Source organism: Prinia subflava, chromosome 15 (assembly GCF_021018805.1).
Source record: "Prinia subflava isolate CZ2003 ecotype Zambia chromosome 15, Cam_Psub_1.2, whole genome shotgun sequence".
In the NCBI taxonomy this organism is placed as follows: Eukaryota; Metazoa; Chordata; class Aves; order Passeriformes; family Cisticolidae; genus Prinia; species Prinia subflava.
Window position 1 is genome coordinate 6685526 of NC_086261.1, and position 17906 is coordinate 6703431.

General features: G+C 43.4%; 1 protein-coding gene across 1 annotated transcript in view; it reads left to right on the forward strand.

The window, feature by feature from the left end:
* AGBL1 (AGBL carboxypeptidase 1) overlaps positions 1–17906 on the forward strand; it is a 267818-nt gene that overhangs the window by 14676 nt on the left and 235236 nt on the right. Inside the window, exons 2-5 of the mRNA XM_063412721.1 lie at positions 4917–4980; positions 6275–6421; positions 6959–7090; positions 9458–9551. Of these exons, the coding sequence (XP_063268791.1) occupies positions 4917–4980; positions 6275–6421; positions 6959–7090; positions 9458–9551 (437 nt within the window). The remainder of the gene's footprint in view (positions 1–4916; positions 4981–6274; positions 6422–6958; positions 7091–9457; positions 9552–17906) is intronic.

Sequence of the window (17906 nt, forward strand, 5' to 3'; positions counted from 1 at the left end):
GAGGATATATTTTGGACAGGTCAAACCCTGTTTCCGTATTTAGAAACAGGCTATTTTAAAACAAACAAACAAATAAACAAACAAACCCTAGAACTGGATATCCTATTCCTTAGTCTCACTAAAAAAGACCCAAACAAAAAGGTCTGGAAATTTTTTAGCCTGGTGCAGCAGTACCTTTTCTTTAAAATTAGATCATTTTGTTTTGTTGTTTGTTTGGGAGATTTCTCCTAAGCAGTCACACAGCTTTGTGAGACAATTCAACAATTAATTTAAAAGACGTATTGGTAGAAAACATGGTATGTGTTGTCTTGCAAGAGCGACTTCTTTCATTTTGCATTCATTATTTTTGTGATTGGAATAACTGCTTTGTATTTCTTCCCCCAAATAAAATATTTATTAGTAAATCTCGCACCGCACAAATTAATGCTGTTTGATTTCCTTCTGGGCGCCCTCCTTTTTTCAGCATTAATGCTTAGGCTCCCAGCAAACCCTCTCAGTAGGTTGTGTGTCTCATTCAGAGAAATACTTGCCTTTGGGCAAAAGACACAAAAGCCCAAAAGACTGAGTTTATGGTAAGTTTTTGTTTGGAGGCAGTGCTGGAAGGGGGATGGTGGTGATGGCTGCTAGACACGAAAAATCCCAACTCTTGGGTTTCTGAGTCTTGTGGAAAACATCCCCAGAGACTTCCCTGAGGTTACCTGTTCCTGTGGCTTAGTAGCAATTTTATAATCTTGTCTTGAGTAAATAACAGCTGTCTTGGCATGTTCCCAGGAGCAGAACAAGGAGACAGGAGCTGTTCCCTGCTTAATCGTGGGTCAGTGAAATAATCCGAGCTGCCAGTCAGAAAGGTTGGGATCGAGCTGTTGTCCTCCAAGCCCAATGTCACCAATTAATCACTTGCTGCCTGTAACGTATCAATGACGATGTGCTGGGGTATTTTTTTTTTATTCCTGGCTTTCTCCATCCTCCTGCTGTTTATCTCTGAGGAGCTTCTGCCAAGCTAACCCCAGTGTTTCAGGGATTAATTCCCAGAAAAAGCTCAGAGAGGAGCTCTCAGCCAGGAGCTGATTAAATGCATCTGAGCTCAGCCCTGTGATACTCCGGGCTGGATGAGGAAGACAGAATGCTTCACTGGAGTAAGGCTGAGAGATGAGGGGCTCTGACCAAAAAGTACAGCCATGCTTGATATTTAAAGTGATGGTTTTGCTGTTTTAACCTTTGTCCAGCCACAAGCTGTGAAAGGCAACTACAGGCTGTTGCTAATAGGTAACAATTTGGCTCTAGCTTTAAATCCTTTTAGTGAAATCCTGCAGGAGGTCAGCGATTTTGTAATCTGACTTAAGCCTCTGGGAACTTTTCTTTTTTCTTATTCCACCCATATACAACAAATGCATCTTCATTAGTCTGTGCACATGTAGATGCTGTATCTAACATTTGTAAGTACTGGCAGGAATGGGAAATACTTAGCAAGAGGAATTTTACTTTTCTCCTCTCTTTGGTTATGGTTTGTTCTTAAACCATCAAACATCTCTTTCAATAAAAATAACTAATGTGTTTATTTTTACCAGAGCTGGGTAAGAAATTTGCATTAAAGAAATTGCTCTATTCATCTTTTTTAGATCAGGCACAAGTTGTGATTTTCTCATTTGTACTTACTGTTCAAAAAGATTTACCGAATATTTTTTATGAATGAATGTGTTGGCAATTCATCCACAAAGAGTTTGTTATGTGTATTAATTTAAACAATCGATTCTAATGGATTTCAATGTCCAAATATCTTTGATGACTTAGAAAACCTGAAGCTAATTAGTCAAAATCCGAGCTATTTCTTTTCTAGAGGCAAGTTGTTGTCTAGCAAGACAATAGCAACTTTAGGGTTATTTTTTTCTGTGTTGTCTTGCTATTATAAATGAGAGCTGTGCTCTTCTGCAGAAGTCTGTATTATTCAGCAGTGCCACTAAAGTTAGTGGAAATATGTTAGAATTTGTAATGGGACTGGGGTTTTAGCCACTGTTTCAGCCAACACATGAGTCATCCAACTCCTTCAGTAGTGTGCAGGAGGAAGGGGAGCAATGAGGCACCAACACAGAACTTTAGTGTTAAAATATCAAGAGTAAACACTCAGGTAAAATATTTGGCAATATCACTCAGCTTTAATTTTCACATTTTAAAGGTCGATCTTTCATGTTCCCTCAAGTTCTTTGTTTGCCTGAGTCCCTGGATAAAGTGCATGGAAAGTCAGAGGATATCTTATGTCATCACTATTTGTGTTAATGGCTTAGGAACCCACAATCCAATCAGTTAAAATAAACAACCCAGTGTAATAGGAGCATAAATCAATGAAGACTTCATTACTGAAACCTTAATGTGTAATCCATCCACCTACAGAGGAAAGGGATACTGAGAGGCAGCAAGACAAAACCAGAGGACAGTCTGATTTAGGCAACCCTGATATTTAAAAAGGTGTTGAGAACAGTAAGTCTTCCTGGAGTCAGTAAATTTGATGGATGCTCATCACTCCTGACAACTGCCCCTGACTATTAAGTCCCTATGCTAAAAAATTCCAAGAAACTCTTGGGAGGAGAGCTCTGAATGCTCTTTGTTTAGTCTGGGAGACTTGAGGCAGCTGAAATGAACAAAGATATGAATTAGGAAGATTACATAGGACTAAAACTATATATCTTACCAAGAGTAATGCTGCTCAGAACTGCTCTGACCCTGCTGCAGACTGTCCTCACTGTGTGGTCCCTCGAGCCAGTGGCACAAATCTGAACTCCTCTAAGGTGAGGGTGGCAATACTTGGTGACAAAAGTTACTGGATTTCATGAAAGCCACATACTCTGTTTGTCTAGGCTCTGAAAGGAGCAGGAATCCTATCACACTGAGCCTTTTGATTTCAACGTGGATCATAAAAGGGCTGAACTTTAATGTTCAGTGCTGACATCTCTGCTTGTGGAGTTGATAATGAATAGGAGCAGCAGGATCTCTCTCTGGGCATGGGCCAGCTCTGAGGTGGGGATGAGACAGGCACTTTGCCTCTGGGTTTTAGCTAAGAGCAAAAGCAAGTTAAGCCTTGAGAAAGACATCAATGCTCACAGACCTTCCTCCACTGAGTCCTCATTTCAGAAGTGATTCTCTGCCTGTTTGCTCCGATCTCATCCTCACCTGACTCTTCTTTTTTCCTTCCTTCCCCTTCCCTGACTGTATCTTGTTCTTTTCTCTCATTCCCCTCTGACACCTCTTGTCCTTATGGCTCATTTGGAATATATATTGAGCAGGGAATGGTTGGTAGGACTGCTAATTGACCAAAACCGGTATGATGGGAAACCTTGTTTTTCAGAGATTTGGAGTTTGTTTTTGTTAATAGTTCTGACAAAAACAAAACCAAAAACAAGCCAAGAATACACACAAGGTTTAGGATACAAAAGCTGGGAAACATTGGCACTAATGTAGTTATTCCATGCAGAAAATGGCACGTACAGTTTGCCAATACAGAAGGAGATTTGGTTGCAGGGAGCTGCCAAGCATCCTACAGGATTTCTGTGAAAATCAGGGGTGGAAATCTGTTTCTCCAGGCTGGCAGTCACCTGCTCTGACTGATCAATTCCCTGCTTCATCCCCATTCTCACCCAATGCATACCCTCCCTGGCTGTAACAAAGGAGGAGGTGTGAACTGCAGCTCCCTAATTAGCTACACAGTCCTCAGCACCTCTCAGCTTGTGCTGCGACTCTTTCAGGGAATCCACTGGGAAAAAAGGGTGCATTTGCATTATTACAGATCTGAATTAGATTTTCCCTAACATTCTTTCTAGAGTTTCTTTTTGCTAGGTGTTACTTCTCTACTCCTTGTCTTAAATATACAGTTGCATAATGTTAAGTATGTCAGAGAATGGTTGAATCAATTTGGCTGCTGAAACGATCGCATATATCTAGAATAGATACCAGGTTAGTTTAAGTCACAAGGTAGTTTAAGTTTCTGAAGCAGTTCAACATTCAGAAATATAGGAGCCATATATTTGTGAGCTGTTATGTCATTATCATAATTTAATTGCAAATAAAGTGGTTCGGTTATAGTTTGTGTGATCCTAGGTTTCTTTGGGACCAAGGCTATTCAAATGCAAGTTTGCATAATATTAGAAATTTGTATGGTATTATATCTGCTCAGAAATAAAGACATCCAGGTCTTAACCCAAATCACTCAAATTGCAGTATGGACCAGCGTATAATTCTTGAATCACAGCAGTGAAATTTGTTTGGAGGACCATTAAAGAAGGGGTCCAGTGTATCACACAGATGGATGGTAGATATCATGTGTTTCCTTCTCCTCAAGTGCATTATATCTTATTTCCTCTAATGCAAAGTTTAAAGTGAGTCTAAAGCAGAATGTGTCATGTCAAAGTGTGGTGGTAACTTGGTCTTAAAATTAAATTATGTTAGTTTAAAAATAAGCTTAGAAATTTTTCTTCTCCTCAAATTCAAGGCTTCCACATGGTTGTGGCTGCAAAGACAGGAAAATTTTCTTGTATATGGGATTAATATAATTTAAATATATTGTTCTTTAGCTCCAGTAATAAGAGATGCTGTCATGAAAATCCATATCACATTTGCATTTCTATGTGGTACAGAATTTCCTCAACTTTGGGGTAGCCAGATCAAACCAAAAAAATAGAGCTTTAGTTTAGAATTTAGATGTAAGTTCCACAGAAATGCTACTGTGTATTAAATACTGTGTAGTATGATATGTTAGAGGCTTTTAAAATGTGTCATCAACATGTTTCCACATATTCACTGTCCAGATGGCACAAAAGTGCTCAGTATCCAAAGAGGGATCTCACTGCATGATGCACTGCAGCCCTTTGCAGGACAAAGTGTCCTGTTCTGAATTGATCTGTAAATTTGGTGTGTTTCCATTCCAGAGCTCCTGTGACAAGGATGTCATCTTGAACATTCTCAGTGTCCTCACTGACTTGCTGTCTTTGGGTAAGGAAGCAAAGATTTGGGGCAATTGCTGTGGGCTAGGGCAGAAAGGGGCTCCTCAAGTAAGTCAGGGAACTCATACTTGCATTCAAACTTGACCAGGTGTTTGCAAGATGAAAAAAAATATAAATTGTGTCTATAAATCAGCAGTCATTACTCCTGCATTTGGAAAACTGAGCTGATTCAATTTGTTAAAAAAAGGAAAAGAGACTCAGAGAAAGTCTTGATTTTTTGGTTTTAATTTCGAAGATGCCCATGGGTTGCAAACTATTTCATAATCCCTGACAGTCAACCACTGGAAATGTTCACCAGTGCCATTGGAGAGAGGTCTGTGAGACAGGGAAAGGAACCTGACTTTTCAGAGCCCAGGGACCCTCTAATGCAGAGGGTTCAGCCTCTCTCCAAAAGGCACTTCTGCCTTGGGGCTGCAGAGAATGGATATTGCTTTATGTGCTCAAAGCTGCACGAAAAAGTAAATGTATGGGAAAAAGAACTGAAAAAAAATAATCAGGTTCCTTTTCCTTTCTGCTCCACCATGAAAATATCATCTGCTGAACAGTTCCCAACCCAACTAAGCTGCCAGGCTGTAGGGGCTGCATTGGTGAGTGCTGGATCCTCCTGGGTCCCCCATTCCTGGATGCCCCACCAGAGACATCACCTGTCCACCTGGGCCTTTTGTTTCTTTTGGATCCCTGCAGCCCTGCTGCTCAACTGGGTGCAAGGATGGAGAATAGGGGGTCCTGCTCTCCTCTAGGAACCCAACGAGCAGCATCCCCCAACCACAGAGCCTGAATCAGTGTTTGTTAACACAGCAAGGCTCCCAGGGTTAGAGTGTGATTTATTTGGAGACCTACATTTATTTGAAAGCTGTCCCCAAGGCTTCCCTAGGATTCCTTTTCATTTGGCAGAAGCCCAGTGCAGCTTTAGTTCTTTCCTTGTTTAATTTCCAGTATCTAAGAAAAGATCACTGAGCCTTTTGCTGCTTTGAAACCTGTCGGTGTCTCTGCTTATTCCTCTCTGGCACGTTTCAGTGCATGGAGAAAAACCTGTGCAGCACGTGGGTTTGGAGAGACAAGGCCTGTGGTGGTACCAGGCAGCAGAGCACACAGTTCCACCCCACAGCCACCACCCCTGTCTCCAGGCTGGGGACACCAGAGATTCCTGGCCAGTTCTACAAACGCTCCTGCACTCAAACATTGTCTAAAGGCCATGGGAGCTCCGTGTGCTCCTTGCACACTGGGGATGTGTGACAGCTCAGGGAAGGGATGCTCTGAGCAGTCTCTCCTCTCTTCCCCAGGCACTGGAAGGAGAATTCACTACGTGGTCAGCAAAGGGGGCAGTGAGGCCTTGCTGCAGGCTCTGGCCACGGCTGCCCGGACGGAGCCCCCCGACCACGGCACCCTGCTGCCCCTGCTGCGCCTGCTGGCCAGGGTGGGCCAGAGAGGTAAGGGGGCTTCTGGAGGGGAAATCTGGGTGAATTCACTGTGGCCTTCCAGAAGGTAAAGGGGACAAATGTTTTAGTGGGGCACTTGGTACAGGGCAAGGAGTAATGGTTTCAGACTGAAAGAGGATGGGTTTAGATAAGATGTGCAGAAGAAATATTTCATGATAAGGGTGGTGAGGCATTGGCACGGTTTGCCCAGAGAGGTGGTGGATGCTCCATCCCTGGAAACATTGAGGGTCAAGTTGGACAGGGCCCTGAGCAACCTTGTCTGGTGCAACTCATTGCAAGGGGCTTGGAGTATGTGGCCTTTAAAGGTTTTATTCAGTCCAGACTATTCTATGTTTCATATATGGTGACTTAAAGTAAACCCCTTGTTTTTCTGTTTTCAGTGAGATTAATATTATTTTAACTCACTGATACATTTGAATGCTTTTCTTGCAAGATTTTGAGTTACAGGGCTTAATAAACACATGTTTAGCAGCACAGCTGCAATGACCTGGCCTTTGTAATAGTATAATTCTCATTTGCTTTTCACAGATAGGAAGTTTGGGCTTAAAGTGCAGAAGGCAGAAGTGACTGATATAATACTGAGCTTGACAAGGAGAGACCTGGGCCACCACCTGCACCTCACCCACTGCCTCTGGGTCCTGCGGGTTTGTGCTTCCAATGGTGAGTGCCAGGATTTTCCTCTTCTGTGTGACAACCACCAGGGTTCTTTTTCAGTCATTTCAGTGCAAAGCAACATCATTCCTGGTAGGGTTAGTGCCTGCATGCACCATTACTATACAGAAAAGCACAAAAGCCAGAACAACCTTAGAAAAAGGTGTTCCTCAAGGGGCCTATGCAGCCTTTACAGTGCATTTCATCTGCGAGCTATGGAAATAAAAGTGCTGTAGTGAAAAATATTCATGGCAGAGATCTCCTATTCTGGAATATAGACAGTCAATTCTTTTGCTCTGAGACTTGGGTACCTTAAGTCTCTATACAGTTCCCATTACCATAACAGCCAAAATGTCTCACTATTGTTGATTGTATTGAACCTCAGAGCAGCTCCATGAGAGAGAGAGCTCTGTTTCTGGAGAAGCAGAGGGAGAGAGAAATCTGTTACTTATTCAAGGTCCCCTGGGAAGCAGATATTAGATCCTGGACTTCTGACTAGTATCCCCTCAGATGTGCACTCTCCCTGCTTTTCTTGCTTGGCAATGCCCTCAAGTTAAATGATTCAAGCAATGGGATTTCCAGTATTCTCTCTGGGATCATTACAGATTCATAGAGCCTTTCCGTGCTATAAAGCACTGAGCTCGTCAGCACAAATTTCCCTTTGCTCACTCTAACCCTTTCCTCTCCTTCCCTACGTCCCTCACCCAGCAGATAATTCTTGATGGCCATGCTGTCTGCAGTCTGCTGTGTGCATCCTGAGATTTAGCTCTCTCCTGGCCCCCAGCCCTGCAGGTCTCTTCTGCCTGGACAGGAGCTGGCTTCAGGCTTTGGGCTTCCTCAGGCAAGCAGCCAAGCCTCAACACTCCAGCCCTCTCCCCATGATAAGCAGTATTTGAAAGTCTGAGTGTGGCTGGAAATATGGCCAGAGGCAGAAGATGAAATGGGCCATTATTTGGGTTTCACAGCTGTGCAGTGACCCTGTGCTGCCTCTCACCCAAAATGATGATCTGCCCACTTCTCTGCTCCCTGCTTCAGTGCACCTGCACTCAGCTCAGCTGCTGTTTCTGCAGAGGTTTTAGGATGCACAGGGCAGCCTGACCTCCTTTCTGTTAATGTCAGACCCCAGAACCCCAGCTCTGCTCCTTTGCTGGAGCATCTCTGTTACTCTCCAGGTACCTCCAGCACTCTCCATTAATAACTTTGACTTTGTGGGTTCTGTGTGGGAATCTGCAGGGGAGGTTAGGTGAAAATCTGTGTGGGTGTGATATCAAACCAGGGGAATTCATGTTCCCAACCTTAAAAATGATGGACTGGAACTTAAGGGAAGCCAGAACCATACAAAACCTTCTGGAGTGCATAGCTATGAAAGCAGTAAAGATGAGTCCTTGTCTCACTTCATGCCCCACTCTGGGTTGCTCCTTTCACTTCCTCCAGATGTTTGTGGCTGCTCACGCCCTGCTCTGCAGCAGGATGAGTTTGAGCAGCCTTGTCCACCACCCTGTCTCTAATGAATTGCCAGGCAGTGTGAATGCAGCTGGCAGGCCTTGCAAGGCTCTCCATCACAGCACAGCTTGGCAGGGACACGGTAGGACGGCAGGAGATGATGGGCCCTCTGGCAGCTCTCTGATGGCCACTGGGAGATATCTACAAAACAGCCAAAACCCAGCAGTGGGCAGGCAGCCAGGGCTCCTTCTGGCTGCTGTTGATTACTGATCCTTTCACCTTGGTCGCTTCCGTTTAATATTTCAGGGCTGTATTTGTTCCTTCATTACACTGAGATATCCTGGCTCATAGTGGGGAGGTCTGGCTAAACACCTAGGCTATGCATTGGGTATTAAAACTGGTTGCAAAATTCATCTATAAAAGTTCCTAGTGTGTTAAAAAGTGAAGGATGAAAGGGAAAATTGGCCTAGATGAAATTAAACTGCATTCAGAAGCCCCCCAAACCCATTACCACTCTGCTGAATAATAGCACAGAAAGAAAACTCTGCCCTTTAAGCCCCTATGAAATGAACTGTCCTCGCTGAGCTGCATGGAGGAAATATGGGATGAATTTGAGCTCTGACTTTTTTTTCTGGGAGAGACCCTGTTTAATTATGATTTGTTCTCTGAAGAGTACAATGTCTACAGGAAAAGGGGCTTTGGGGAAATTGGAACGAGCTGCAGGACTGGTTTTGCACCTGATTTTGGCTCAGGTTGTGTCCACAGACATCTTTGTGCTTACTTTCTGTGTTTGTAAGGGGACCTGTGGAGTCCAGATGGGAGCCCACAGAGCTCATAGCCCCAAGGGCAGCTACTCTTCCCCACATCTCTTCCAAGCAATGTTTGCCAGCTGCCTGCTTCAGAGTTGACTGCTTTTTCCTTTTATTGCCATAGTTACCACGGGAACTATGCTTGGCATCAATGGAGCCATGGAGCTGCTTTTCAAAGTCATCACTCCCTACAGCAAGAGACACGTCAGGACGGTCAGGTAGGCAGTAGCCCCAAGGGAACTCATCTTTCCAGGACAGCAAGAAATAAAATTTTGGTTCCACTTGAAGAGGCAAAGAAATCAGAAATGTATGCAGTTTCCACTCACTTTAAATCTGCAGGGTTTTTTAAGAGGCAGAAATAGTTCCCCGAAGGACACGTTAATGCTGTGATTCATCATATGATTCATGCTGGTGGCCCTTTATTTGTAGTGTGCCCTAGACAGCGATGGCAGTTTGATTGCAAGGTACCCTCCTTCATCTCCCAGCCACAACCAGGTTTTGAGAAGCATGTGCTGGCAGCAGACAAGCCACTCCTGCCTCCCACTCAGCAAGAGTCTCCTGCCACCACCAGCCTGGGGTAGGTAGAGTGGAATCGTGGCAGTGCTGCCTCATCCTCCATTTGCAGAGTCATGACCTGGTCATCATGATATTTTTGAAGTATGACTGTTCTTACTAGTATTAATCTGTGTCTGCTTTTAAGCCCATCCCACATATTTCAAATAGTTCTTTTCTGAAGACAGCAAGTCCATTTTATATCTTCATCTCATTGCTGAATGTTAGTCCCCAAGTTGTCTGTTCTGACCTCTTCCTCAGATACCTTTCAAGGCAAACTTTATAAGAGCATAATACACATCTCTGGCTTGCTCTTTAAAAGCAGGAGGAAGAATTTCCTGCTGCGAGCTGTGCCCACACAATTCTGTTTGCTTGAACCACACAGAACCTGCCAGTTCTCCTGCTGGGACATGCAGTGGCTTGTGGGGCACAGTCCCTACTTGCTCAGGCATGTGTCAGTAAGGACATGGCAGCGTTCAGCCATTCTGGCTTCTGCATGTTCCTGACGTGGGTGAGGTCCATGGCTGGTGATTACTGAGGAAGCAGCTCCAGGTAGAGCATGAGGTGAGAAGGATGGACAGACACAGCACAACAGTTTGGCCACTGTTTGCTTAGTGTGGTTGAAGTGGGGGCCAGTCACCCTGGATGCATTAAATAATTCCATCCTGCTGTTACAGTCAAAGACTGATAACTTTTCTCTCAATATCATGAGCTACACAATGAGTGGAAAGGAATTTAAATTAATTTCCACCAGCCACCAGTGCTGAAGCTGCACATCAACACACGGTACTGCTGTTTAATAAGTGCAGCCTTCTTCCACTTCCTCTGCCTACGTGTCTGGAGATACACAATTTTTTTGACAGTTTGCTTTTCTAAATAAGATACTGAGGGGGCCCAGCAGATGCACAACTTCCTGCAGCTGCCTTGTTGATGGGAGCCAACTCAGTTTTGCCTGTGCTTTTGGCTTTCTAACACAATGCCAAGTACCTGGAACTGCTTCACAGCTTCAGTTCTCTCTTAGACCAAGTACCTGAGGTTCCTCTGCATGGGGATACCAGGATGTTTCTTACACAGATGTTTGGATATTAACTCAAAGAATATTACCAATAACATATTGTCCCTAGGATATCTGAGCATCCTCCAACACTCCCCTCAGGCTTCATTTAATAACTTTAAGAGTTAGGCAGCCTGGAGAACTGCTTGATGTATGAGAGGAGTGCCCAGGATGTGTTAGACCCAGAGCTGAGCTTGGCTTCTGAGGCAACCAAAAATCATTGATGTGTCCAAGCCCATGCTTAACTAAGCAAATTCCTCTAAATTCCCTGTTTTCTTTCCAGTGGAAGTGTTGGCTGTGATTAGACCAGTGTTAGTTCTTTCTTTGTGACAGGCCAGGATCTGTGTGTGATGGGACTTGGGCCTGTATCAGTTTTCTGTTAAGCAATGGGACTGGCTGCCTAAAGGCTTTTAAAATGAATTTTGTGCAAAAGTGCTTTATTTTCCATTGACTGTTTCCCACAGGGGAAGTGGAAACCTTGGTATCTGTCACACCTTTCTAGCCTGGCTTCTTGCTGAGATACGTTTGGAGATGCAGGGAGTGTTGCTGAGGGTTTCTGTAAGTGTAGTCTGAAAACTGCTCTAAAATACTCACTTCTAAGGGAAACAAAAAGAAGGGAAGCAGAAAAACACGCTGCCTTTGACTTCAATGATTCCACATTGTCAATATGCAATATTTAGCTTTTACTTCCTTTTATCTGTTGTACAAGGATTGTTTTGAATACTTCTATGGATATTTTTTTTCCATTTAGAACACAGAGGTGAACACCAGAAAAACTCAAAATTGCTCTCTGTAAATCCCATTTTATATCTAATAAGCCTTTTATTTATTACTGAAAAGCTTGAATTTATTTTTTGTTTGGAAAAAAGTGTCTTGTGCATTAATTTTTGTCTGCCTGAGCTTTCTCACTGCTCAGGACTCAGAGCTGTCTCTTTTGTTTCATAACTAAGGGCAGCTGAGGAGCTCAGTGGCACAGTGAAGACAGCCTGTTTTACATCAGCAGAACAACACAAGCCTGTTTTGTTTTAAAACAATTGCAACCCATTAAAAGGCACTAGTTTCGTGTTAGTTGGTGGAGGTTTTGTTTGTTTGCAGTTCACTTGGAAGTACTGCTTTCATTGTGGTTTTAGGAGATGTTGTTGGCAAGAATTCAGGTCTTGAGACCAGAAGAACAGACTATAGAGTGGGTTACAGATCTTCTCTCCCAGCATTAGCAGATGCCTGGAGTAGCTGCAGTCTGAAAGCCATAAGCATCTTTGCAGTTTGTCAGAAAATGGAGGTGGGTACATGTGGGGAAAATGTCCTAAAGTTTTGTGAGGTGGCAGGGGCAGGGAGCTTATGGATGGGTTTTCTGAGCTGGGGAGAAAGCATAAAAAGGGGTCGTGTTCTTTGTCTAGTTCAGCTATCTGACACTGGTGCAGCTCTTCCCAAAGTGGCTTTGGCTGTGCTGAAATTGGGAGAGTGGTATTTTGGTGTGGCTCTTGGTCACAAAAACATCTGCTTCTCTTTGGTTATCAACAAGGAAGCTGTAGAGAGCACCAGCCTCTACCCTCCCTACAGAGGAAAACTCTGATGTTGTCCCAGAAATCCTTTGACCCTCACTTTGCATTTGCTCTTGATACCTTCTCTCCACCTCATAACTATGTGCCACCATGGTTTGCCTTTTTGCTGGGAAGGAACAGCCGGCAGCTGTGGGAGCTGAGATTACCCTGGCTCTCTGATCAGCTGCCAGGAATGCAGCACTGAAAATGCACCACTTCTCTGGTGGGCACACCAGTGCTCCCCTGTCCTGGGCTGCAGCAGGGCCAAGGTCACTTTAAGAATCTGCCCTGGAGAGTGCCCTGTAGAGCTATTTATTTATCCCGCTAAGATGTGGAAACAAGATACATAGTTCTATTTATTTTTCCCAGTGGCAAAGCTCTAGGGTATTTAGAAATAGTCTCCCCTGCTCCAATTGACCTTCTCTGGGTAGGTGCCAAGTAGCTCTGATTCCCCTGAGACTCTGACTCATGGGCTTTATTGGCTTTAGTCAGGCATTTGAGGTCTTCAGCTTGCTGGTGCCATGACTGTGGATCTCTCCAGAGCTATCCATATCTGAGATAAAAGCTACATGGAACAAACATGGAACTGTCTAAGATGTAGAGAATTCTTGAGTTAACCACTGTGAAATCCAAGGGAGTCAGAAACCTGTGGCTGTCTTGCCCATCTCTCATGATGCTGTGCTGCAGGGAAGGTTTTCTGATACCTTTTACAGGGATGGTTTCAAATAAAGCCAGATGATGTTCTGCTTTTCTCAGTTCTGTTTATGTCAGTGGCTGGGATATCTGATAGGAGTGTGTGTGGGATGCTCAAATCTTCACTCCATCAACACCTTCTCTAATGTAGCGTCTCTGATGCCTCACACACTGCAATGATCACTGCTCTTTTCACCTTCCACCCTTATTATTCACTCTATGTTCCACAGCTTCTACCCTTCTCCTGTTTTCCAGTGTCCCTTTCAACACTGTTGCTCGTTTTCCCAACTTACTTGTTCTGAGGAGTGTCAGGATGTGTTGTGGGCTGTGGAATGTGACAGTGGAAGATGTTTGCTCTCTAGTCAGCCAGGAGCTGGTCTCTTCTGCATGATTCTGTTGTCAGGCACCAGATATCACCAGTGGCTTTGGAGGCCGTGAGTTGTCTGTGGCTATGTGTTGTGCAGGCTCTTCTAGGACTCCTCATGCTGAAGACAGAGTATCAAAGAAGCTGAAAACAAAACCCTCAGAATTTATTCTTCTTTCATAAGAGGAAGAATGTCTGTGCTTCAGAAAATGGCAAATGGTGGGGTGCCTGGTGCATTGATGGTTGCCTCCATTATGTTTTCCTTTTCTGCTGTTAAAAGGTTGGTGCACAGTTTTATTAAAGCAATTTGGAGAGTCTTTTAAAATGTCTTTGTTTTTCAAACCTACTTCTATTTATCATACTGAGCAGAGCTGGCTCATATTAAGTGTTCGCATAAACCTCGTATGAAAGATTACAACAAGAGTGAGTATTCATCAGAAATAAAAACTCTTTCTGTGGGTATTCAGGATACTTGGCTTTCTACACTGGGCTATTCCAGTAAAGTTTGACTACTTAATTAAAAGTGGAAAGTGAATAAAAAGATCTGGGAATGGTGCCAAATTAATTCACTAGAAAATGTGATATGCAAAAATTATCTGCCTTTGCTCATGTCCAGCATTACCCACTTCTGACATTTGATCACAATTCTTCTTATGTTTGGTGCTTATTGGATAGTCCCAGTGCCTGAATTGCTTGCTGATAATCTCCCTTTTCATTAAAGGGAGGAAATCCTCCCATGTAACTTTATTTCACCTGAGGTGGATATCTGGATTCCTCACATATTGAAGGGAAAAAGAAGCAAGTTCTCTTCACCTGTGGTAAATGTTTGCCTCTAGAAACTTGGAGTCCTGAAAATGCTTATTTCTCTTTGTGTAGTGGAGGATGAGTCTGAAGTGATCAACCTGGAAGTGGCATAATGGGCATTTAAAGCTGGGTCAGGTAGAAGGTTGCTGAAAGGGATTTGTAAAGTGGAGTCAGATCCATCTTTGGCCAGGGCTCAAAACCCAGGAGGAGTGAGAATACCACAGATGTCTTTTCTTTCCTGATAAATGCTCAGGAGTGATTTGAGGTGGGGAGGGTCCTGAAACATGCAAGTATATTAATGGCACTGTTGCCATGGCCATGCAGTGATTCCTGTATCACATACTTCTGTTAGAGTGGGAGCTGAGGAGATTTTTACTGACTGCAGGAAGCAGAGCTCATGCAAGTGGAAAAAGAAATGCCAAGGTGAGCAAGAAAGCACATCTAAAGCTAAAAGCCATATTTAATCAGATATTTTGTCACATTGACCAAGGAGAATATGAAGACCCTGGAAATGCTGAAGATATAAGTTAAGAGGCTGTAGAGAGCTTCAAATTAGTTTTACATATAGGGTTTTACATATATATATAACTTTTTTTTTAAATATATATATAACCTGTTTTGTTTGCATACAACTGAGATTCTGTGTTCACACCTTGAAACTGGTGCTTTCAGTGCAAGGTTAAAGTGTTGAGCCCATAGTGTTGAGAAGTGACCAAGGTGCCACATCAGGAAGTGCTTGTACAAGTGCTCTCCTGACCTTAACACTGACAGAAGAAACCGGAACAGCAGTGGGCTATGTCTGATTTAGACAAAGAGAGAGGAGATGTGTACTGGGGGTGACCTGAATACTGGACTTATCTCTTCTGCTAAGAGTGATGGAGAGGCATAGGGAAGAGATCCAACTGCAAAAGTACCCTAGGTCTCAGTGCAGGCAGTTAGATTTTTCCCTTCCCTTAATCCTGGATGATGTCTTGTTGGTAAACCACCACAAACGTTTATTGCAGTTCCATTTCCTGGGTTGGTCTAAACTTCCAGCTGCTCTCTTCTTGAGCAGAAGAATAAGTGGCATATCTGGCCACTTCCAGACTGTATTTTGAGAAAGAGCAGAAACTCAAGGCACCAACATGGTGATTAGTTTTTCTTCAACCTGATAAGGAATCTGTTGTGATGGGTTCAGCTTTATGCCTTTGTTTATTTGGCAATGGTTCCTGATAGAAGATCAAAAGCAAATCATTCTTAATTCCTCTTGTTAGTCTGTGTTTTGTCATTAATCATGTTGAGCAGTCTGGATATTTAATTGGAAAGTAACACATGATTCTATTGGAATGTGGTCAGAATTAATCAATGCTTAGCATTTTGAGAATAAACAGACACTATTTGGTTCACTTGATTCATGTAGAAAATTCATGGGAAAGGAAAAACCATTTCTGTTGAGCTCTATCACAGCTAAATGACTTGCTTCCCATCTGGCCTTGATCTACATGGGATTTATCCTAGAAGTCCTGTTAAATGAAACTAGAAAATACCATTCTGAATGAGGCAATGCGAGGAACAGAGAAAAGTGTGTTGTCTTGAAAATTTTTCTTTCAATTAAGTGCCTCCAACTTGACTAAAATCTCAGATAACATGAAGCAGGGATCATTGCATCACTAAGATAAGTAAATAAACCCTACTGTGCAAATTTATTGCAATGAGCCATTGTAATAGAAGAAATGATCTTGGAGCCAGAGGTGTCCCAGTTTCATGCAGTTCCTTCTCTTTCATTATTTTTACGGTCTGTGTGGTTTCTCTCAAAGAATTACCTGTTCTAATATCAATAATCAGTTACAAAATCTCATTTCAGACTGGTGGTATGCCAGTGCTGCTTTGCAGATCAAATGGAGCTGCATTTCAGAATTACACTTTACTGGCATTGTACTGTTAATAGCAATAGATGAGAGAAATTGAAAAATTAAGAGGTAGAGACAAGAGAAAAAGAGATGTTTTCAGGTGAGATTTGAAAATAGATGAGGAATTGATGAGGCGGAGAGGAGCAGCATCTCCCAAGGTTGTTCCAGAGGTCTGGAAGAGCACGTGGCACACAGAAATCCTGGTGCCATCTCTTGGTAGCCTTTGGAATGGCATGTTTCACCACAGATGCACCCACCTCTGAGGCATTAAAAACTGGTGAATGAGCATTATACAGAGAGAAATTCACTTCTGAGCTCAATATCTTGTGAAAAGGGAGGAACTGATCTATAAATGGAGCAACTTTGTGAGACTGTTATTTTGAAAGAGATGTTTGCCTTTTGCTTTTAGGTCTAGCTTATGTTTTACATCTATTTCAGGTCAGAGTTTGAAAGAGAAACAATGCTTTCAGCTGAAGGCCTTTCTTGGCGTGCCCATTATTTCTCCCCTTTGGTGAGCTAGAGTGCTGTATTTGGAAAGATGCTGTGAGGGCAAGTCCCTGCTGTTCTCAAGTTCTTGGCTTTTCACAGCCAGTGGCTGTGGCAGATGCAGTTCATGGCTGGCCCCATGTGATGGCTTTGGGTATGTCCATACCTCAGGCAACTCTGGGTTTGTTGGGCAGGAGACTCCCCCTGCCTGGCCTTTAATCTTCCTCCTTCTCCTAACAAATGTTCAGGCTTGCAGCAGGGCCTCCAGTGTGAGCCTACCCAAGCTTCTTAGGATGTGTTATCCAGTCTGGGAGTATTATCCATGCTGCTGTATCTGCCTTGCTCTTGGTCTTTGTTCTAACTGGATTAAAACCAACACCCGAGTGCCTCACTGCAATCCCACTGCCTTCAAGGGCCTCTCTGAGGTGTATATTCCATGTAACCATGGAAACCACTGTCATTCCCATCCAAAGGGGGGTGTGACTTGATTTAATACATCAGTCTCATCTCGGAGTGTTTCCCAGAGTTAGATGAATTGTTCATGTTGATAAAGCTGTCTTGCAGCTGAATATGACAGTCCCCCATTGGAAGTTATGGTCAAGACTAGTGTGAACTGGTTATGCCAAGCATTTTGTAAGTAGCTTGTCAAAACAAGAGTGGAATTATTAAATGTTTTAAAAATTGGAACACAGCTAGAAGGATTATAAAGTATTTCATAATTCAGGAAGAAATGAAGGGTTGGGATGACTTCTGGAAGTTGATGGGTTATCTGTGAGATGTTCACAGGCTCCTGATCTGGAGGTGCAGGGAGATCTTTCACCAATGGTGGTGGGGCTGTAAGAGTAAAAAAGGCAAAAAGTCTAATGTTAGGGGACCAAGGATCTCTGGTGTCTGAGGTATTAACCTGAAATGCTGTGTGTGGCTGTGGGCAAGTCACCTGAGATCAGACTTTTCATACCCTTAATGCACTTAAACCCACGCCTTCCTCGTGCCTTGGTAAGGGCAGTGAGGGTACACTCAGCTCTGCCTGAGGCCTTCAGTGAGAACATGGATGGGGGAAAGGGGAAAGAAGAACAGTGGTGAATTTGTGAAAGGTTTTATGTTCGGGTGAGATGTGGTTGAAATGGACTGTGGAGTGAATGTGGAGCTGGTGCTGTGAGGAGAGGATTGAGCCAACGTGGTTCTGTGAC